The sequence below is a fragment of the Pteropus medius genome, unplaced genomic scaffold, assembly GCF_902729225.1.
Source record: "Pteropus medius unplaced genomic scaffold, Ma_sr-lr_union100, whole genome shotgun sequence".
In the NCBI taxonomy this organism is placed as follows: domain Eukaryota; kingdom Metazoa; phylum Chordata; class Mammalia; order Chiroptera; family Pteropodidae; genus Pteropus; species Pteropus medius.
In genome coordinates, this window is record NW_024342469.1 from 4,602,205 (window position 1) to 4,625,280 (window position 23,076).

Genomic DNA, 23,076 nt, shown 5'->3' on the forward strand with positions numbered 1-23,076 from the left:
CTTCCCCCAGAGCCTATCCTGCCCGCTACACAGAAGAGACTGCTCCCTCCTCTCGTCTTCCTGCAACACTTACACCTGGGGGACAAGGACCAGCAGCCAAGGCCCCTCGCCCAGAGCTAGGTGACCATCCTCGGGCTGCTGTGAAAGGCGCCATGCTACCTGCGCCCCTCCTTCAAGAGCACGGAATTCCTAGCACCTGTCTCTTCTGAGAGTGGCCATGTGGTACAGACTTAGGATCCTACTGAACTTCACACCCTGACTAGTAGCCCCAGTGACACGCAGCTGCTCCCAGGCTGTATTAATAGAGGAAAGTAATAGAAAACAAGGGAGGTGGCCACCCCCATCCTGCCCAGCGCTGGTCAGGACTCTCAGGGGCAACATGCTCAGAGCCCGGTGAGTGCATGCAGAGAGGGCCATTAGGGTTGGGTGAGCGTCGTCGGCCTGTGGGAGGGCGTGTAGGCAGCTGATCTCCGTGGATCCTGGGGCTAGCAGGTGGCTCGAGCCCTGTTTTGGGTCCTGGGAGGGGATGGGTAGAAGAGGCAAAAAGGGGAGGAGCTTTTTTTGTGGCCCAGGAGAAGATGAGGTTCACGAGACACCGAGGAATTCCAAGGCAAAGTCAGACCCTGGGCCCCCTGGCTCCAGAGTGTGTGCCCTTGACCACTGCACTGGCCAGCTCCCCACAAGAGGACAGAGACAAGCAGCTGTTGCAGGGAGAGACTGGGGGCTGCAATGCCCGGGAATGATCTCGTGTGAGCAGGAGGCATTGCAGCCCTGGTACGGGGTTCCACCAGTGCAGGGCACGTGTGCTGCAGACACCTGCACGTGGCTGAGATGGCCTGGCAGGTGTCTTCCAGCCCTAAATGTCAGTTATCTTCTGTGCCAATGGGTGGGTAGGAAAAAATTAAGAGGGCTCCCTTTGCCCTCTGGAAGTGAGTGAGTGGGTGCAGGGCAGCCCACGCCCATCCTTGCTCTGTGATGACCTCATGTCGGTGCAGACTGGTCCTTCAGGCCCAGGGCGAAGCCTTCTTTTTCGTGTCCCAGGGTGAAGTGGCCTCCTCGCTACAGGCACTGTGCTTCAGTTTCCCTTCCCCCACGTGGAGCTGGAGACTTTAGGCTTCATTTGCTCTCATAGGTTGTGGAACTCAAAATTATTTCAAAACTGTTTTGCGCTCAGACTGCAGAGGTCACAGGTCCCTTTGATGTCTGCAAGTTGTTTAATTAGCATCTTCATCTCAGCACGGCCAGGAGCCAGGATCTAAGCAGAAAACAGAGGACACGAAACGTATGAGCTAAAACCAGGGCGCTTTACCCGCCGTTTGAGCCTCTCGGTCCCTCTCTTGGAACAAAAAGCTGCCTGCTCTTTGTTCACCCAAGGGCTAGCATTTCGGTGGCACGGCTCCCAAGTTCGGAAAGTCTCAGGAGCCAGCACTGATGGAAATCCTGCAATGTCAGTCCGCTAACTACGGCACTGGCTGTTCTCCCGTGGCAGCCGGAAGTGGAAAAGGCTGCCTCTGTTACAAACCAGCAAGGACACTGGGCTCTGGGGGATGAAGTGGCTCCCTCAGGTGGGACAGCTGGTCAGGGCAGGGGTAGGAAGAGCCGCAGGCCACAAGACTGTAGCTGTCAGCCTGGAGTGTGGACGGGGTAGTCTGTAGCACAGAGGCCTGGGGCCATTCGGGGCCAAGTGGCCCTGCCCCCCACCTTTAGGGTCTCAGTTACACCCAGCAGTCGCTGTTTATAATTATCCCCGTCACTGAACACAGAGGAAGGACAGGGGCAGTTATGTTTACTTTAAAGAGGCGTCAAAGTATGTAACTGATTTACAGTCCCATCAGAATCAGTTAAAACATTTGGATGTGAGGGTTAAAGTGATAAGTTTCAATTATCTGGCCGACTTGTGTGAAACATCCGAGTGCCCAGCTAAGTTTACGGAGGGCCCTGGGGCCGGGCTTACAGCAGGACTGATGAGACCCTGTGAGTCAAACCTGTCACCTCCGGGTCTTCAGTCGCTCCTTCCCCCCAGGTGTCCTTGTTGGTGCCGTATTAGCTTCCCATTGTGGCTGGAACAGCACGAGCATATTCTGTAGGTCAGACATGTGGCTTGAGGCTCACTGGGCTAAAACCGAGGTGTCGGCAAGGGCTGCATCCCTCCTGGAGGCTCTAAGGGAGAATCCACTTCCTTGCCTCTTCCAGCTTCTAGAGGCCCCACGTTCCGTGGCTCACGGCCCCTTCGTCCGTCTTCCCAGCCCGCAGCGCTGCATCTCTCTGACCCTGCTCCCATCAGCACGTCTCCTCAGACCTCCCCCTTCCACTTCTGAGCGCCCCTCTGACCGCCCGGGGGCTTAGTTCGGTCACCTCTGCAGAGGGTCGCAGAGTGTTAAGACGTGGACGTTTGAGGGAGCTTTACTCCGCTGACTGCAGATGGTCCAGACTTGGGCTGCGAGGCGCCCCCCAGGTTGTCTGGCTGCTGTGAGCTCCGCTGAGGCAGAGCCCACGTCTGCCCGAGCTTCAGGCTCGGCAGCCATTCCAGGCAGAGTCTTCCCCGTGGAAGCCTTTGACAGCAGAGTCCCCGCAGCCCACTCCAGGGGTCCCCTAAGTCCAGGAAGCAGAAGCGCCTGTGCTCCATGCCCAGTGACCACGGTAATTGTCAACGTCTAGTCCCGGCTTTCTCCGGGCCCGGCACTGTCCTCAATTCACTTACCTCACAGCCGCCCTGAGAGCTGGCGCTGAAGTAATTCCCATTTTACAGATGAGGAAACTGAGGCACGGATGGCCGCTAGGAATTCCGCTCTGCACTCTTGCAGCCGGCACCTGCCTAAGTCCCTGCACCTCTCCACCTCGAGCCAGTTCCCTTCCACTGAATGGGCGCGATGCCATGACACGTCCACCTAGCCGGGCTCAGAGGGGGTGCCATGGTGTGTGCACCTGGGGCCTGGACACAGGACAGCACTCAGGAAGGGGAGCTGCCGAGAGAGTTCTGGGAAGGAGGACAGAGGGGCTGGAGACCTGGAAGGCTGGGGAAGACCGGGCGGAGTGGGGCGGGTATGGTAATAATGGCTGACATTTAGTGTGTGCAGACTGAGCCCCACGTTGTCCCCAGCCTCATATCACCTCGTAGCTACCCTGAGAGGTCTGGCCGATGTCACTTCTCTCGACATGCATACTCCTGCTTCTCTCCCAGCTCCCAGCTCCTCCGTCCACCCAGGGGCTGCCCACCTGCCACCCCTTTTCTGCAGCCGCCATCTCCAGGGTCCCTGGGTCTCTCCTGATTTCACCAACCTGTGTCCCAGGCCACCTCCCCCCACCCCTAGTTCCAGACCCACACATTCAGTCACCTCCTAGAAGCCACCCTCCACCTGTCCCTCAAGCCCCGAACACGAAACCTGTCCCAGGGCTTCTGCCTCAGTGGGTCATGCCATCCACTACTCTACCCAGGTGCCATCTTGGACAGTTCTACCTGACAAAGGCTCATCTAGGCCTCTCTGGACCTTCCCTACAGCCCCAGCCCCACCGCCTGACCCCCTTCCACCAGCCCCATGTTTTGTCACAAGCCTGGGACCCCCCTGATGGGGCAGAGGCCAGGTCTGTGCCAGCTGTGATGGCCCCTGGGGACACAGCACGGGGCCTTGCCCAGAGAAAGGGCACAGGGGAGACCTGCTGGCCCAGAGCACCAACAAAGGCTTCCTGGGAGCACAGGGATGAGGCCTCCACGCTCGCTCTGCACACACGCCGGTGTCTGGCTGCGAGAGAGAGGGCCGACCCCAGAGCCTGGACGGGCCTGGCAGTGGGAAGGGGTCAGGCGGATCTGAGGCAAGGGAGGTGATGACACAGGACACTTCCCCAGCAGGAGGGAGAGGCGGGTGGACCCTGGGGCCTGGGCAGGCAGCCTCTCCTCCGGCCTTGGTTTGCTTGCCCATAGGGCTGAGCCCCAGGCACTGGATTCTCTCAGGAGGAGCCAGACTTCACCCCTGTTGCCAAACTGGTCCCAGTATGGCTGGCGACTGGTCAGCCAGGGTCCCGCGCAGAGGCCCTGCGCTCCTGCCCTGAGTTTGGTGTCTCTGTCTGTTTCTCACACACTACAGGCCGGGAGAAGAGGGAGTCACAGTGACAACTTTGTCGAGGGGTGGAGCGGAGAGGAGGCAAGGTGCCAGGCAGGGCGAGCCCGTTAGACAAGCACAGGAGGGGCGGGGCGCTGGCCAGCCCCAGATCAGGGCACTGAGGCTTAGAGAGGATGTGACTCACCCACAGCCACCCTTCGAGTTGAGCAGAACCAGGGTTCCTGGCGCAAGGCTCTGGCACCATCAGGAACAGGCAGATGGAGGGAACGGCCGGCCACCGCCCCGAGAAGGCCCGGAGCACTCACCGGTAAGGCCCTGGGCTTCCTTCGAGCCTGAGGCCTTGCAGCCCCTTGCTCCCAGCCGCAGGTGAAATGTGAATCTGGTTCTTGCCAGTCTGCAGGCCCATCCTGTAAAAGCCTAAAGTATAAAGTATAAACGTCACCACGTGGGCACAGCTGACCGGGCGCACTTCTGAACGCCACCTTCCGGCCCCTGGAAGTAAGGGCAGGGTTCGGGGAGCTGGGGACATACCCTCTCCCCACCTACAGGTCATGTGTGCCCTGCCCCCTTACAGACAGGCCGGTGCTGACATGCCTTCCTGAAGGCTCTGGGGGGTTCGGTGAGACAGGACTGCAGGCGGGGGTGTCCCCTGCTGCTGTATGAGCGGCTGCGAGACTCGACCAGGAAACACAGGCTGAGCCCAGTCATTGGGTTTGGAGGACTTGGAGTGGACGGGGTGTAAACGGTGTGGCACCCAGCAGAGAGCCCAGAGGGGACAGAGGGGTGTGTGGATGGGGCGTGCACCAGAGGGCGACAGTGCAGTGGAGGCCAGAGGCGGGGTCTCGCGTGGGGGGAGCGTGGAATGGGGTTACAGAGAGCGTGATGCGGCCAGATGCGCCTGTGCGGATGACACCTGAGGACCCTGAGGGAGGTAGTAGTGTCTCCATCTCCTGGCCAGGTGGCCCAGCCCAGGCAGTGAGGTGTTTAGCCAGAGGCAGGTGTTTGTGGTTTCCCTGGAGGGGACTCACGCTTGGACCAAGGCGCTGGCTGTGGGGCGTCGGTGAACTAGGCCTTGGGACACCTGACTTGCCCTGGATGGCCTCAGTAAGTCTCTTCCCCTCTCAGGACTGTAAAGTAGAGAAGCAAATTCTGGTTCTTTGGCCTCTGAGGTCTGCGACAAGGCCCCACTGGGACAGCGATGCCTGGGCAATGAAAGCATCGAGGGGTGATTCTCCACGGTTCGCCCGGCTCTGAGGCTTTGTGCACGATGCCACCTGCTTTGTGGCAGGGCTTTCTCCAGCCTTCCCATGACCCAGGTCCCTGAGCCTGCACCAGCCGCCCCTGCCCCGCCCTGAGGTAGGAAGTCCCCCTGCGCCACAGCAGCCCTCCCGCTCCGGGGAGCTAGAGTGGAGGTGAGCCCCACAGGTGGAAGGTGGCCCTGTCCCCACTGCTCCTCAACGCAGCCACCCCACTGGGCCTCAACCCTCATCTAAGAGACACTGTTCCTGGCTCCTCCTCGCCCGCAGCCCTTCCCGCTTCTCAGCTACCTCCCTGTCCCCGGCCTGCTCCCTGTCCCCATCCCCCCACCCACCCACCCACTGTCCTGCCTTAACCCTTTCTCAGGTTCCTTGGCCCCTCAGAGTTTGGTTCTTTCAGATATGACCTGCCTACCCCCACCTCCTCATCACCCCTCTGCCCTGTCCACTTCCTGACGCTTGTGCAGTCAGTCCCCTCATTCTGCTACTCAGGAGGGCCCTGGAGCGGTAACACTGACCGTCCACTGTCGCACAAATAGCACCCCGGAGAGCCCAGGGCATCTTTTCCGCTTTTCCAGTTTAGTCTTTTGTCAGCTGCAGTTTTTGGAGGAGCCAGGTACAGGGACAGGTGAAACTCACCAGGCCCCCAGGTCTGTCCACTGGTTCCCTTTGCCTGCCCCCCTTGGAGGTGATGGCCCCCTCCTCACTGCCCACCCCTCAAGCCCAGCCTTCTGCCCTCGAGGAGTCTCTCCAGCTGTCTCTGAACACGGGTAGGCCAGGTGGCGGCTGCAAACCAGGTGCCAGCAGCTGGCTGTTGACCGAGGAGTGGCCGGAGCTCAGGGCTGCCTGCAGCCAGATTTCCTGGTCCAAGAAAACGAGGGGGTTGGGGGGGTGTGTCTCAGGTTGCTTAGCCGGGCTGTGTCTTTGGTTTAAGAACCGTGCAAGGGTTCCTGCGGCAGGGACCCTTAGAGTTTCGCTGACAGTGACCCCTCTTCCTGATTGGTCGTCCAGCCCCGGGCTCTGGAGCAGACCGGGTCCCTTTCTGCCATGACCACACCAGGCTCACCTCACATCTCTGAGCCCCGGTTTTCTCTTTTGCAGAAAGGGGGCTGTAGTCGCTACTCTGAAGCAGCTCAGATAAGACGCTGAAGGTGCAGCCTGGCACGTGGCAGGCATGCGATCGCGTCCCAGTATCCCCAGCACTGCAAGGGTGCCATTCGGTGTCACAGATGAGGAAGCCGAGGCTCCGAGAAGTGACCTCCCTGGGGCCGCTTCTCCTTATAGCCTCCTGAGGCTTCTGCAGGGTGATACCATGACCCACCCCGCCCCCTTGAGGGCTGCCCCTTTGCCCAGCCCTCCACGGCCAGCGTAAAGGCAGGGATCAGGCCAGGAAAAAGGCTTGCTGCCGTGTCCTGTCCCTGCCACCTGCTTAAGGTAAAATCTCAGTTGTCCTTCTGGGTAGATGGGCCATTCAAGACCCCTCAAACCACAGAAGGAACATCCATGAGGTCCGTGCCTCTCCATCCTGACCGGCCGCCTCTGCCCCCCGCAGACCCCAGGTCCAGGAGGGGTCTGCTCCCCCAACACCCGTGTGAAGAAGACCCTCACCCACCAGATAGGCCCGTGGGGGGGCGTCGCCCCTGACATTGTGGACCCACCTGGTACTCTGAGCAGACAGTTCCACAGAAAAACTTGCCCCGAGCAGGGACAGGTTCCAGGCAGAGGGATGCTATGGCCGGCAGGCCTGCTACCCACACAGCTGGGCCAGAGTCAGCGCAGGGCCCAAGGGGCCGCACCGTCGCTAGCTGTATGCTGAAAAGGCAGAGTGCCGGACCCGCCGTGGCCGCCCCCAGGCTGGAGTGGGCCCCTGGGGACCAGCGCTGGGTGCTAGGTGAGGCGTCCCAGGGCCTCCTCTCCCGCTTCCCCTCAGACCCCAGCCTGAGCTCCTCCCTTGTCAGGCTGCGGTCCTGGCCTCCACAACCGCCCCACCTTTGTGCGCACTGACCCCCTTCCCCCACGGTCCCCATAGCCACTGTCGTCATCACATCCGCCACCAGCAAGTCCCCCAGGACCCAGCTCCACCCAGAGGCCCCATGTGTGGATAAGAGCCACCCTCAGCAGACACTCAGGTGGAGGTCCGCCCAGCTAAGGTGGAGCAGGGGCTCCGAGCAGTGTGGTTAGGGGCAGGATGCCAGCACGCCACGGACGGGGCAGGCCTCTGTCCACTCCCTGCCACTTCTCCTGTCTCGGCCAGACTCTCCTCACTTGCCAAAGGGACTTCATGACAAAGACCACCGTAAATGTGGGGCACTTTAAGGGACATGGGGCGACCTGGACAGAGGGGCTGGTGTGTAGGAATGGGGCAGTCAGGGAGACCAGGGCCACTATGTAAGTGACTTGCCAGGGAGCATGGCTTTTATCCCAAATTGATGGAGCCACTGAAGGCTCAGGAATTAGCTGAGGGGCGAGAGTCTGTGGCTGGGCCAGGAGGGCCAGGGGCTGAGCCTTCACAGCTGGCTTCAGCTGGCAGAAGGGCAGCCTAGGCAGGTCTCGGCAAGGGGTTTGGGCCGCGCCTGCCGTCAGGAAGAGACCTTCAAGAGTCAGGACGGTGTCTGGGCCAGCAGGGTCTTTGTCCCTGGGCCCACACCTGGCCCACTGGATCAGAGCCCCTGGGGTTGGGGCCAGGTGCCTGCACCACAGACGAGCCTCGGCAATTCCCAGGCAGAAAAACCATGGCCCCGAGAGAGGAGCTTCCTTTGCCCAGAGCCCCGCGGCGTGTCAGGAGCTCAGTGGCGCTGGGGCCCCCGGACCTACACCCGGTCCCTGCGGCGTGCACCCCACCTTGGCCCACTCCATGGCGTGGCGGATGGCACTCTTCGCTGGCACCCTCCTCAGCCCAGCCCAGTCCGCCTCCGCTTCCCCCGCCCTTCCAGTGCGTGACTCCAGCTGTGGCTGGTAAGTCACAGGTCCCTGTTGGGACCTATGACTATTTGTTGGGTCATCTTGGACACCTGGCCACCAGGCCTGACACGTGCAGGGGCTCAGCCACCTCGCTTCATCTGTTTCTCACAAGGCCTCCGAGGTCTTGTTCCTTCATCCCATCATTCAGTAGGAAGCGCCCCTCCCCCCGCCATTGTGCCAGCCCTGTGCCCGGCGCCAGGGTCCCCCTGGCACGACTCTGCCTGGAGAGCAAGTGGTCAGCGGGGGACACCACACGAACAGAAGCCCGAGGCCCGAGAGAGCTCCAGATGGGCTCCCGAGTCGTGAGGAGCCCACGAGGCAGAGTCGAGGGAGCCATCCTGTGGAGCCTCGTAGCCCGTGCGGAGTGTGACAGGCGAGGGCGGGGGTGGGCCCCGCCCTGCGGGAAAGGCGAGCTCTGGGCCCCGTTCTGTCTCGCACCCGAGGCCTGGTCAGTGTACGTTTCTCCTCTAGCTCCCCTCTCACGGCCACCCAGCCCCAAGGAGCCATTCCCGAACTTGGTTAGGCCGAGGGGTGACCCTGCAGGGCTCCGGCCTCCAGGAGACGGGTTGTGTTGGGGGCACGTCTGCCCAGCACGGAGTAGGAGCTCAGCAAACAGTCGATGACTGACTCGGCAGCCGACTGTGGGTCTAGGGCTGCACGCGCACAGGTTCTAAGAAATGGCACCGTGAGCGAGCGTGTGTCAAGGTTACGACAGTTTTCAAAGCACCGCCATGTCCTCACGTTTTCTGGGCCTTGCGAGAAACGCGTGGTAAATGTTGTTGTCTCTGCGTCGCACGTCAGGAAACTCAGACTCTGAGAAGTGACGGGACTGGCCAGGATCCCGGGGCCCGCGCGTGGAGCCTGCCTTCTGACCGCGCAGCCCCTGTTCCGTCCACTGCGACAGACTGTCCTTCACGGGCCTTGCCGGACCTCCCAGACCCAGGGCAGGGCGACCAGGCCACGCCAACTCCAAGGGCATCCTGCCGTCCTCCACCTAGGCCCTCTGTCCAAACCCTGTCGCAGCTTCACGGCAGGTCCAGCTGAGTAGCCTGCTTAGTGACCGCTCCACCTCAGTGTCCAGGGGGCCCAAAGCGGGGGTCCCTCAGAGAAGGACCAAAGACCAGCCTTTTAACACATTTGGGGTTTTCCTGCCTGCTGCAGAGGGATTTGCTCCTGGGCCCACTCTAGACCTGAACGTATGCCCAGCCTCCTTGCCTTGCTAGCCCCGCCCTGTGGGAGAGCCTTCTCCCCGCTCGGTGGGTGAGGAGGTCAGGCACCCTGGGCGCACGTCTCCACCTCCTCGGGCCCCACTCTGCTGCTGCCTCGCCGCGAGCCACCCCTCAGGGTTCCTGTCATGGGCCTGGCTCTCTGGCCCAGTCTGGCTCACTCATCAGCCTGGAGCCTCACGGTCTTGGGTCCAGATACCACTCCTCCCAACAGCTGTGTGGTCCGGGACCCAAGACCCGCCTCACGGGCATGTGACGGGTGCGCTGGCCCGGGGCCCCGCCCTAGGAAAGCCCACGCGTGGTTGAACGTTCTGCTGTCTGTCTTGAAATTCTTAATTTTTGAACAAGGGACTTTCATTTTTATTTCACGCTGGGTCCCACAGATTATGTCACTGATCCTGCCTGGACAAGTTACTTGGCTTTTCTGAGCCTCAGTTTCCCTGTCTGTGAAAGGGTCCCCTTCTGGGGCTGCTGTGAGCCCGTGGGCGCTAGTGCATGAGAAGGTGCTTTGTCAACTGTGGAGGGCTGTGCCCTGGGTGGTGGTTGCCCTTGCTTCCCCAGGTGGAGAGGGGAGACTTTACAAAGGGTTGGTGGCTCTCATGGGGACGCGGCTTCAGGGAGAGCCTGGAGGGCTGGCTCCCAGGGAGGGCCCAGGAGGATGTTTTCAGGTCTATGGGACAGCGCTCCAGAGGGTGGCAGCTGGACTGCGCCTCCATTCCCAGCGTGTGCTTCTAGGTAGGGGCTGCCCACAGAACCACACCCACCCTTAGCCCTGGGAGGGGGTGGAAGCTAGGACGAACCCCCTCCCCTGACCCCTCCCAAGCCAGAGATGCCAGTGCCGCAGTCCCGGCTCACATCTGCTGCTTGCATTTGTCGTCAAGGAAGAGGACAGGATGCCTGGTTTCTGAATCGGAGGCAGCAGTGACCTAATGCCAGGCCTGGGGGGCCTCTTGTCTTGGAGCACAAACGAGGGGGTGAGGCTGCTCTCCGAGGCACTCAGAGATGGGGGTCGGGGCACAGGCGCAGGCCGATTGCCATGCAAGGCGAGGATCCTTCTTAGCAGCACCCAAGAAGTCTCTACTTCGAAACCGCCATAGACAAGGCCCTTGGTCCCACCCAGGCCACCCTGTCCTGTAGCTGTAGACTTGAGTCCAGTGTCTGTTCACCTGAGAGCGATACAGCTAAGGTGGGCATGGCAGAAACGACCAACCCTGTGCTGTAGGGGTCCTGGGGTCCCAGGCAGATGCAGCAGCCTGCCAGGGTCCCCACGAGGGTGACCTTGAGGACCGGTTGGTTGCTGCTTGCTCATTCCGCTCTCCTTTCCCAGCACAGGGCCTGGCAGGGAAGGCCCGCCCTGAGTGTTGGCTCTCAGCGCTGCTACACCAGCTTGAGGCCACTGGCTCCCCAGAGCAAGGCCTCTGTCTGGAGGAGGAGGGCCCACTGAGAGACCGGGAAGGCCATATAGGAAGACACTGGTGACTCGGCTTAGAAGGGCAGCAGTAAGAGCAGGGGCCGGAATCAGATGTCAAGGAAGTAGCCAGACCAGGCCCTGGGCCCCAGGTGACGGGGGAGGGCACCTCCTAGGATGAGGCCTGGGGGTGAAGACGGGGCACTGGACGAGGCACTGCGGGGCGGGTGGCGGGGGCAGCGGACCGTCCAGTGCATGCTGGGCTGTGCAGCCCCGGGGCCAGGGAGGGCTGGAGCCGGATATGTGAGGCTGTCCCGTGGGCTGGAGCTAGAGTGGCGAGTCCTACCAGCTCTGCCACTTACTGGCCACACAGCTCTGGGCAGATTCCTCTGGGCTGCTCCTCACCAGGGGGGCGGGCGGCACAGAAGCCATCTCACAGATCTGCCACGAGTGTGGGGACGAAGGCCTGGAAAGCTGAGGCAGGCCGGGTGCAGGCGACCCCCCAGTAATGAGCTAAGGGATGGGGTAGTCAGCCCCCAGGGGCCCACAGCCCCTCTCTTAAAACCTGAAGTCTAGGCGCCCACCGTTGTCTGGGGCAGGAGAGGCCTGTGCCGTGGGCCCAGAAAGGGGGCGTCCAGACGTGACCTCAGCCCCCTCTCAGCCTCCATCCACCCAGTGGGCAGGTGGCCAGCAGGTCCCCGAGGCCCACCACTCTGTAGGACCAAGATTCTGAGGCCCCCAGGGCCTCTAGAGACAGGGAAGGCCTCCGAGACCCTTGGAGCCTGTCTGGCCAGGCCCATGTCCCAGGATCACAGCCCCCAGTGCCCACGCCACACCCACCCCCACCACCGTGGCGAGGCCCATTGGTCATCCTGCTGAAACGGCACCTACAGATGTACGTTAGCTCCTCGATGTGGGGCGGGAGATGAGTTTTCCCCCTCGGCTTGTAGCCCCAGGAGAGCTAATATTTGTTAAGCAAGTATGACGGGTCAGGACCTGGGCCAGGTGCTGGTGAGTGGACAGTATATTTGATCGTGTCCGCCCTAGAAGAGAAGGCTTGTCATCCTCATCTGCCAGGTGTGGGAGCTGAGGTCCAGCCCCAAGGGGTGACCTACCTGGGTCACTCAGTGACAGAGCTGGGATTTACCCTTGGGCTGCCCAGCGCCACTGCCCAAGTAGTCGGTCCAGTGGCAAGACGAGAGGGCGTGAGCGGGCCGTGTGCCGGTCAGAACTTGGCCCATGCCAACGCAGAGGCCAACCTGCATGAGTACAGGGAGAGGACTTTTTCCTGTGTCTGGGGAGGCGGTCTTTGAGATGGGCCTTGACACATGAGCAGGCAGAAGGCCTTCAAGCCACCAGGCCAGCACACGAGGGCGGGGAGGCTCACAGAAGCCGCCACACACAGCTGAAAGGCCAAGGCTTGTGGAGACGCACCGGAAGACAGGCCAGGAGGAGGCGGGGGCAGGGAGACTCTTACAGCAATAGTCGCATCTGCTGTCATGGCGAAGACGTTAGTCTCAGAAGTTGGTCACCTGCATCAGGCAGCCCCCGGTTCAGTACACCAGCACAGCCACCCCAGGAATCAGAGATTCACCTCACACGCGCACAGGGCAAGAGCTTTCCTCCCCTCCCAGCCCTGCCCACCTCTCACAAGTCCAAGTTCAAAGGGAAGCCACCATGATTGTGGTCTAAGTAGCAGCAGGGACTCCTGGCAGCTGGGGGTATGTATTCATTCAGTCGTCACTCCTTCGTTCGTCCTCAGACTCCTCCCAGAGAGAACGGAAGGCGGCTTGCCGCAACCAGACACCACAGAGGGACAGACGGTTATCCGGGGAACCTTAAGGAAAAGGCCGTCCAGGGCCAGACTCTCAGGAGAGCTGGGTAGGCAGGCAGGGGGCCTCAGGTTATAGAAGAGCAGGGCCCATGGGCTCATGGAGAAGAGGGAGCCCACGCAGGTGCAGGTCCCACGAGGCCAAAGCTCACCAGGCACTCGAAGAAACCCAGATCGAAAGGCTCAGGGGTCCAGGACCTGGGCTCCTCCGTGTGCAGGCCACCTGCACCCTGGTGACCCGGTTCTGCCGGCCCCTTCTGCAGGCCTGGGGAGGATCACTCTCACCACACGACAGATTCAGTGACCTCAGTTCTGCCCCAGCCACTTCAGCCCCTTTGATTTTGCAAAAGAGGGGGGGAAAAGGCCCTAGACAAGCTTCAAGTGGACAAAAACCAGACGCCTTTGGCGTATCATTCAGTAAGAACAGATGTTGGGCTGAGAGACTCATCGAGGTGATGGATGGTGTGCGGGCTCCGAGGACCTCCCCTACGGCTAGGGCCACAGGCCATTCAGTGCTCAGATGAGTTCAGGAGCCCCAGAGAGTGCCCGTCTGAGTTTGGAGTGTGAGGCCGGGCAGGGCAGAGGTTCGGGAATCTGGCCTGGGCGATTAAGTACCAGCCAGGCGGATCTCAGCACTGGCCCTAGTGGTGGTAGTGACCCTGTCGACAGTAATTTCTACATAAGCAGAGCCCGCTGCAGTTTGCAAATAGTTCTCCCGTCCACCATGAGCATCATGGGTGTTTAGCAGCAACCCCGTGGGGCCAGAGTCCTCTCATTTTACAGATGGGGAGCGTGAGGCTCAGAGAACCCACAGAGCCAGAACTTGAACTCAGGCTTCCTGTCTCAGGAGGTGCCCCGTGGGTAGGGACGGGGGTGGCCTCTGTCTGAGGAAACTGAGCATGTCTGTCTCTTTCCCTCCCCAGAGACGTGTGCAGTAAATAATGGAGGCTGTGACCGGACGTGCAAGGACACGGCCACCGGAGTGCGATGCAGCTGCCCGGTTGGCTTCACGCTGCAGCCCGACGGGAAGACATGCAAAGGTCAGCACGGAGCCGCATGGGCACGTGTCCACCTCCATGCGCCCGGCCCACCGCGGAGCAGGCAGAGCAGGGGCTGCACGGCGGGCGGGTGCGGGGCCACGCATGCCTGCAGGGCCAGCGAGCTCAGCGGTCGCCTGCATTTCTGGGAGCGGCCGAGAGCGGGGTCAGCACCAGCGGCCCCCACGGGGGGAGAACATCGGTCCCGCCGCATATCTGTAGGCTCCTTGGCCAAAAAAAGGAAGGGTTCTCATATCGAAGAACTTGGCAGCACATTGGGTGCCTTGACTGCGGGCCCCCTGAGGCCTCAGTGACTCGTGTGGCTTCCCGAGGAGGTGGGACATGGCATGTTTCCTCACCCCCACCTTAGCTGTGACAGCGTGACTCAGGGCGGCTCTAACCAGAATGGGACTGTCTAGTGGTCTCCGGTGGAAAAATGAGGAGGAGTGAAGTTATGGGGGGATCTCGGATGCAGAAGGACCGGGGATACAGGAGGAGCTCTGTTCGCAGTTAGAAAGTGAGGAGCTGGAGGGGCTGAGGATCCTTGCGCTTGAAGTGTGGGAACAGCCGCCTGCCGCTGGCAGGTGACAGGAGGTGGAGCTTCCTCTTCCCACCTGTGCCCTGATGCCCCACAGGGCTCCCAAATGCCTCCCGGGGTGTTCGGTGGGGCGCAGCTCCCTGGACGGTCCCGGGCAGTGAGAGCTGGCTGAGCTCTAGAACCTGAAGGGCCAACCCTGCAGAGTTGGGGGACCAGAGACCCCCTAAGGAGTGATGTGCAGCCCCCCAGGCTCCTCCACAGCCCGGCTCACTCAGGCCAGCTCTCCCCACCACCATGCCGGGAAGCAGGGCAGGGCTGAAGCGCAGCCTGGGAGGGGAGAGGAACTCGAACTTCCAAAGTCCTGTGAGTGAAAATATTCACAGTGGAGGCTTAGGGTAATTTAAATAGTCTTAGGTGGGCTTTTTTTAAGCCTGTAAAAATAACGTAGGACCTCCTTCCTGGCCACTTTGCCGGGAAGAACCTAGTAATTATTGACAGAAATAACAGTTCTTCTGCTTGTTTATTTGAAAATAAAGCCCTTCTGTAGCCCCCGCTCAGCCCGTTCAGAGCCAAGTACATTCCTAGCGGGCAGGTGGGCAGGCGAGTGGTGTCTGAGGCCTCGCCACATGAACTCGATGCCAGGAAGACAGCCAAGGGTGCACCACAGTCACGGCCATCCTCACAGCCCAGCAGCGTCACAGCAGGCCTGGCCGTTTGCCCTTGGAGCCCGTACAGGAGAGGGTGGGATCAGGCCACTCTGCACCCCCTCTAAGGTGCAGCAGTGACCTGAGGACCAGAGGGTACAGCTCGGTTCCTGAGGGGAGGCCAGGGGTTCACTGGGAGCCAACCTGTCTGGGCCAGAAAGTGGCCCCAGCTAAGGACCCAAGAGGAGCACCAGAGAGGTGGCTCTGACTGCTGGCCCCAGGGGCATCTGTCTCCACCCCACCTCGCGTCTACAGGAGGTGCTGAGGGGAGCTGTCCGTGCAGCCCCAGGCCCATCAGTCCAAGGCTCCCACCGCATTTCCGGTGGCTCCTCTCGAGACAGTTGGGGCCTTTTCCGGAGCTGCGCCTGCTCGGCCCTTTACCCTGAGACAAACCCCTCGCTCACTCCCACTCCAGATGGGTTTCTGGGCTCCTCCCGTGTGCGGGTGCTGGGGATTCGGGTGAACGAAACAATCCCTGTTTCTGGGGATCTTCTATCGAGCGTAGAAGACAGATTTTCATTTTTTTAAATCACTGGGGTAAACGTGTGTCACAGACTGCTTGGCGCCAGACGGAGAAGGACAGCATGGCAGGAGAGCGGGGCGCAGGCCTGGCCTGGGCGCAGGGGAGAGGGCTTGATCAAGGCGGCCCTTCCAGCAGCACGTGACGGCCGTGCAGAGGCCCGGGGTTCGGGGACCCAAAGGCGGCCCGTGTGCCAAGACACCGGGCCCGATGGCGCTGGGCCTGTGGGCCCGGGAAGGGGTTGGCCTTTCATTTTCCAGCCTCGGTGAGGCTCCAGAAGCTCCTGGGCAGGAGCGGCACAGACGCAGGTGTTCGTCTGAGCCGATCCCCGGCTGCCGCTCGGACGGGGGTCTCTGGGCAGGGTCCGGAAGAGCAGTGGCGCAGCGGCTGCCATCACCCAGGCTCGTGATGACACTGGCTTGGGCCGGGGTGGCAGTGGAGGCGAAGAAGGGCGGTGTCGTCATGACATTAGGGTTTAAGGACCGGGGGAGGGGCCAGGCTGGTCTGACACTGTGCGATACGAACGTCATAACATCTCCAAACCGGAACCCTTCGACCAAACGCGGGCCTCCAAACCCCAGGGTCCGGTGTCTCAGGGCCCGAGTTCCCCGGGCCGGGCTCCGGCTAGAGAGGTGCGGGTCAAGGGCCTGGGGTTCCCCGCGAAGCCGAGACCCCGGCCCCAGAGTTTCAGCTCCTCAGTCAGCGTGCACACTCTGGTCTTGGCAGGGGCCTGGAGGAGGCCATCAGAGTGACTTCAGAAGTTCAGTTCTGGAAGCCAAAAAGTTATTGTCACGTAGGACCGATGGCTGAAGGGTCGAGGCAGCAGAGGGCTCGGGAGCCCAGAGCCGAAACCCCTGCACCGAGGGGGGTCACATGGGCACGTGGAGGCGGGCGCGGGAAAGTGGGGCTGTCTGGAGGATTTGCCCCAAACCCTCACTTTCTTTCAGGAGTGGGGACGGTGCAGAGGTCCCATCTCAAGGCTCCCTGTTTGGTGCTGCACCCACTTGATACTGGGAGGTGGGCACCCGCTGTGGGCCCGTCTGAGAGGAGGGAGGTCTGGGGCCTTGACTCCCTGAGCTGGAGCCCGGGTTTCCTCAGGCGCACCAGCCACTCCTCCCCGCACCTTCCAGAACGGTCTGGGAGACCCCCACCCATAGCCTGTTTCCTCTTCTCCCTCACCTGCCTTCTGCCAGGCCAGCCCAGCCCAACAGCTTGCCCTCCCCACTAGGCGCATTCGCCCAGGCCCTCCTTCCGCTCCCGCGCATGGCCCGTGGGTTGCTAGGCTGTGCCCCTCCCTGCCCCATGCACTGTTGCTAGAACGCGGACTGATGCATTTTAATGTTCTGTGCAGTGGCCCAAGACCCCGCCCTTCCCTCAGCCGCCCTAACTCATCCGTTCACTCACTCGCATATCCATCAATTCAGTGATCAGTCCTGGGCAGCCACTCTGCGCAGGCCTCATGCCGGGCCCTGGGGCGGCAGACAGGACCCAGCTATCCCCGTCTGTCCCTGAGGCCCTCTGATCGCCCTGAGGGCAGGTCCAGTGCAAGGGAGAGCAGCCTATTCTGGAGAGGATGTCAGGGCAGGCCTCCAGAGGGGCTCTTGTTCCCGGGCCGGCTGGAGTGGAGGCCGCGCCCGGGGAGGCGGCCGTAGTCTGGGCCACCACGGCAGGAGCCCAGCGTGCAGGAAGAGGAGGCAAGGCGGCCGGGCCCAGGCTGCAAAGCGGGGGCCGCGAGCCTTTGCAAAAGGGGCTGGGCCTTTACTCTGGGACAGCGGGAGGCCACGTGTGAAGACTTGTGAACAGGTAGGGGACTTCTGGCTGCCTGGTGAAGGGTGGGTGGGAGCACAGTAGAAAAGGCGGGGAGTCTTAGAGGGGCAGGAAGTGCAAAGAGGAGCTGCACCCCCGCGATGACTGCATCAGACTGAAGGTCGAGGGGCTGTGTGAGCCCAGCACACCGTCCTACATCCTGGGCCGGAGCTGGTTGGTGGCTGCTTCCCCCTTTGGCCCACAGGCGGCCCGCTCCACCAGCCTGGGCCTCCAGCAAACATGCCTCCCGCCGCCTGTCTGGTTGCTATGACAGCCCCTTCGCTAACAGGCCCAGATGGGGAAGGGATGGGATCGGGGGTTCCGGAAGGCCTGAGGCCTTCCTGAGGAGGCAAGCCCATCTGCATACGGTCTTGCCAGTGATGCCGTGAGGGGCGCCTGTCAGCAGCCCAGTTTGCAGACGGGACCAGAGGCTCAGAGAGGTGCCTTCCCCGCCAGGATCACACAGCCGGCTGGGGCAGACCTGAGACTGGCCTCTGCCCTCCTGCCAGAGGCTTCTAGCCTAAAATTCCCTTATCTCCCATAATCTCCAGGGGAGGGGACAGTGGAGATGCAGGGACTGTCCCTGGACAGACTCTCACTGGACGTCACGTCTGCTTTCTCCAGAGGCCGCGGGGCCAGCGTGGTGCGCTGGAGAAGGGCCCTCTAGGGACGGCTGGAGCTAGGCTCAAACCTGCTCCCACGTGCAGCCGTGCCCTCCTCTGGGAATGGGAGATCCAGGCCCCTGCTGTTTGGAAGACCACACGAGACCTTGCTGGAACGTGCTTGGCCTGGTCACCACGGTCACCAGGACGAGGCGGTGCCCAGAGGCACAGTGACCGCCCTAGGGCCCTACCACTTACCCTGGGCGTGGGCGCACCCTCAGGTGGCTCTGCTCCCGGAACTTGGGCTTCAGAACGTGCAGAGTTCCCAGAGCTGAGAAGCCATTGATTTGAGTCATCGTTTAGTATGGACACGCAGAGCACCTACTGTATTCAGAGGGACAAAGTTCCCTAGCCGATGGTGGTGGCAGAGCCAGGGGCTAGAGTCGGGGCTGGTGAACTGAACGCCCCCCAGCTGCCTCCCTCAGATCCCCCTCCCTTCCCACCCTCCTTGTGCCAGAATCACCTGAACATGCAGACAGAACAAGTCTTTGGGGTGTAGGTGCTTCTGGGAGGTCAGCCAAGGGCATACCCACTGGGCGTCCTGTGTTCCCCAGTCCCCCCGGGGCCTTTGGGGTCTGCCCCTGCCAGACTCCTGTGCTGTTCACTCCCAGAGGCCCCGGAATTGCCTGCAAGGGGTCTCGGCCTCGCTCTTTAAACCACCCCGCTCTCCTCATGAACTTGACCACAGACCTGGCTTTCGTTGTTTGTTGGGACGATCCGTGGGAACGCTGCTTTAGGACTTTCAGCAGGTGTCAAGTTCAGCCTGTTTGGTTTGCAGAAAGAAGCTAGGGCAGCATCTGAGGGGCTCAGCCCGAGACCAGAGTCGCTGAGAGAGGACCAGGCTCCTCCGTGGGGCTGGCTGACCTTTCTCACAGAGAGGTACTTGGTGCACGAGACAGGGGCGCCTGGACCCTCACGCTCAGGCCAGGCCCAACGGGCTCTGGCACCGGAGTTGGCAGCTCGGCTGGCATGTGGCCAGAGGCCAGGGTGGAGAAGTGCTTTCCGCAATCCTTGCTGGGTGGGCCTCTTCCGTCGCTTCCTTGTCAGCCCCTCAAATCAGAGTGAGAGCCCCATCCTGAAAGTCATCTCTTACTTCTGTTACTAATTGCTGGGTCATGTCTGGAGGAGGGGTGACCAGCATGGGGAGCCTGGAGATTGGGGCCTAAGAGGAAATCTGTAGTAAGAAGAGGCATCTCAGGGACAGGATCTCTGATGACAGCCTGCCAGCCTGGCCTGGGCCAAGAGCAAAGCCCAGAGCAGGGCCAGGGGGTGGGAGGGGCTCATAGGGGTCGGGGAGGAGTTCGGGTTGCATCGACCAACAGGTCACGCTGTGAGGGCAAAAGCTGCCGTTACTGCCATTGCTGGAGGTGTGCTGGCAGACGGCCGACTGTCTGTGACACTCGGAAGGGACCCACTAATGACATGGGATCCGGCCAGGTGACCTTCAGAGTACCACCGCAATTCGTTAAATGCTGAGTGAAGAGGCGGCTCAAACCAGCAGGCGGGAGTTGGGGTGGGGTAGCAGGAAGAACCAGGCTGGGAGGCCAGGCTCGCAAACACCCCGCTTCCCGCTACCGGCTGCTGCATCTGGAAGCAGATGGAAGGTGACCCCTCTGAGCCTCAGTCTCCCCATCGGTAAACAGGGGCCGTAAACCAAATTTGAAGAGTTGGTTGAGCACCGACTAAGCACCAGCTCCCTGGGAAGTGTTCTTCCATGGAGGTGTGCTTCTGATGCTTGTCCGCCAGACCGAGAGTCAAGGCTTATGGGGTCCAGCAGCTGGCTCAAGGTCACAGCCATTGGGAAGCAGCCTGCCTGGCCCGGGCCTCGCTGCCCTCCGGGCCGCTGCCCTGAATGTGCTGAAGAAAGGATGTGGTGGACGCCTTCGTCCCCGTCGACTTCCCTGTCACAGCTGACCTCGTTCCTGTCACAGCAGACCTCGTTCCTCTCCCTTCTGTGCTGTGAATGCCAGGCTCGCTGAGTCCCCGGGGGGAAGTGACATAACCCATCCTCCTGATCCCACCGCTGTGAGCCACGCCCCCACCCCCGGGCTCAGTTGGGGGACCTGAGCTCAGCCCTGGGCAGTGAGAGGCAGGCAAGTCAGGGAAGGGCAGGTGCTGGGCCGTGGTCCCCACGTTGCGGCCCAAGCCCATTCTCCTCGCCCCCTCCCGCTTGGCTCCCACAGACATCAACGAGTGCCTGGTCAACAACGCAGGCTGTGACCACTTCTGCCGCAACACCGTGGGCAGCTTCGAGTGTGGCTGCCGCAAGGGCTACAAGCTGCTGACCGATGAGCGGACGTGCCAAGGTGAGCCTTCTCTGTGCCCCGGACAGCCCTCAGGCCCGGGGTCCTCCCTGTCCTCATTGGGTCCTGGTAGGATGAGGCTCTGGGGAACACAGGACACCCAGGGGACTTTTACAGGCTCTTAGGAGAGGAGGTGAGCGTGGGGGCGGGGGCCGTCCACCTGCCAGGCTGGGCCTGAGGGAACGGGTAAGTTTGGGGGTTATTAGCATGTGCTCCTGCCCTCCCTGTCTTCTTTGTCCTTTATGACTCTAGGGGCCCTCAGAAGCCATTCAGTCCAACCTGTCCCTTTTATGGATGGGAAACTGAGGCCCAGGGAGGGATCAGCAGATATCCCAAGTGGCATAGCCAGTGGTGGCAGAGCGCATCATCCCTGTCCCGCCCCCCCCACCCGTCCCATCCCCGCTGCCTTCAGCGGCTTTGGAAGTAGAATGCTGCCACCTGGTGGAAGGAGCCACACATTGCAGGTGCTCTCCAACAGCCCTTCCTTAGGGTCCCGGGGCGCCTGCTAGGAGCAGGGGTGATGGGAGGACGTCTGGGCAGAAGCCAAATGTGAGAGCCCCGGACAAGTCCGGCAGACATCCAGGATGCAGCGGTCACCCACAGGATGGGCAGTGGAGAGAGTGGTCAGGAAAGACCGCCTGGGGAGGGGCCCCGGCGAAATGCTTGAAGGATGAATAGGCATTTTCCGGGAGCAGCCAAGGAGGCAAACGCACCCAGGCAGTGGCACTGTTAGGCTGAGGGAGTTTGGGGGATCATGAAGAGCCCTGTGGGGCCAGCTTTGGGGACAAGTGCAGAGAGAGGGGCCAGGGATGCCTGTGTGACGGAGGAGTGGGCCAGTCCCATCACTGAAGACGGTCGTGGGCTAGCCACCTCGTTTCCACAGGGTTCCAGTAGTTGCAGGCTGCACGTGGCCGAGCCCTGGCTTGGGGCGTGCAGCTCCTGCCTGCCGGTGCGGCTCAGAAGCCCTGAGGGGCAAGGGGTGTGGTCCTGAGAGGAAGCAGGAGCAGGAGGCCAGTACCGGAGGGTCCGAGGCCAGCCTGTCCCGGGGCTCGCCGTGTGACCCGGGCCAGCGTCTTCCTCTCAGGGCATGAGGCTCTTCAGAGAGCACAGCATCTGTCCAGGCCCCATTAAGGCCTCTCCACTCTTTGTTTGACTTCGTTTCCCAGTCCGCCTTGCTGCCTTCTGTGGAGGGCTGAGGGAGGGCCCTTGACCTTGCGTCCTCCGCTGCCCTGTGAGAGAGGGCAGCTGCCAAGGAGGAGGAGGCAACGATGTGTCTGCTCCTGGCCTCTGGCTGCTGCTTCTCCATCCTCCAGGCTCATCTCTGAGGCCCTGGGGCTCTGGCCGTGCCCCACCCCTGCTCCAACACCACCCTGGGCTCCCCAGCTCCAGCAGGGAGCATCTAAGCTCCCTTGTTTGTCACTCAGAACCCTTGGGATGGGGACCCCAGACACCCCGCCTCAGCCCCCTGAGCTCCACACAATCCCCTGGGCACCTCTTGCTGCCACCTTCCAGCCTTTGCTGGCAGTACCCTCCCCCATTCTCCTTCATTCCAAGCTGGCCCCATCCTTCAAAGTCCAGCCTAAGTGCCACAAGAACCAGGAGATCTTCCCACACCCAAGAAGAATCCCATCCATCGAGCACCCACAGCACAAGTCCTTCCTTGTGTTAGTGTTATTGCGAACACACACATATAAATACATGTGTAGTCACATGAGCTGATGTAGTCAGAGAATGAACTCCAACTACAGTGCCCATGGAGATAGGAGCCACCATCAGCTGTCCCATGGGGATCATCTTCCTCAGAATTTATGGCCAGGACAGACTTATCTCCTCTGAGCATGTGGTTTTTCCTCCTTTCTGGTAATACCACTCTGTAACTCTCCCTCTTTCCCTTTTTACCCTGGCTTCCAGGAAGCTCAATAAAATTTCACATACTCTCAAGGTTACCTTGTTATCCCTATGGGTAGCATATTTCTCCCCCTCCCCCCCTTCTATTTGTCCTTTTTTTCTTATTTTCTCAAGAGACATCTTGGGGTGATGGGAAAACATACTTTGATCAGTACCCAAGAGGCCTGGTTTCATGTCCCTGTTCAGCTGCTTCCCCAGGCAAGCCCCTGCCAATTTCCTGCAGGTATGGATTAAAAACCAATCCTGATCACAGTTGAATGAAATATTAAAATGACAGATTTGTAATAATCCCTTCTATTCAAAATATTTCTACCCCGCCCACCTCCAGAACATATGCGAGGTGGTTTCTAACCCAGAAACATGGGGTTAATGGAGACACAGTGACATCGGGCAGCGACAGAAAGTGGACCAGCTGTGCACTATAAGCCCGGGGCCCGGGGGCTGTCTATGCACTAACGTTCGTTAAGTGACTGAGTGACAGGCTGTGCCCCGCCACCCGAAACTCCCCAAACTTTCTCTCCCTGTGGCCACACAGACATCGACGAGTGCTCCTTCGAGCGGACCTGTGACCACATCTGCATCAACTCCCCGGGCAGCTTCCAGTGCCTGTGTCACCGCGGCTACATACTCTATGGGACAACCCACTGCGGAGGTCTGCAGCCCGCCCACCAGGGCCACCTTCCCCCCGAGGCACGCGCCTGGCCGCACGGCCACCTACACTGCACCCCACACCCCAACCCTGACCCTGACTCTTGACAGGCCTGGAAGAGACCTAAGCAAGTCTGGTGACGGGTGGGCAGAGGGACTCGGCCAAGGGCAAGGCAGGAAGACGGGGAGGAGCCAGCAAGTACCCCCCGA

General features: G+C 61.2%; 1 protein-coding gene across 2 annotated transcripts in view; it reads left to right on the top strand.

Moving 5' to 3' along the window:
• SCUBE1 (signal peptide, CUB domain and EGF like domain containing 1) overlaps positions 1-23,076 on the top strand; it is a 115,396-nt gene that overhangs the window by 70,917 nt on the left and 21,403 nt on the right. For both annotated transcript variants that reach the window (XM_039863237.1, XM_039863236.1), the window contains 3 exons: positions 13,664-13,780; positions 20,191-20,313; positions 22,754-22,870. In XM_039863237.1, coding sequence (XP_039719171.1) covers positions 13,664-13,780; positions 20,191-20,313; positions 22,754-22,870 — 357 coding nt within the window. The remainder of the gene's footprint in view (positions 1-13,663; positions 13,781-20,190; positions 20,314-22,753; positions 22,871-23,076) is intronic.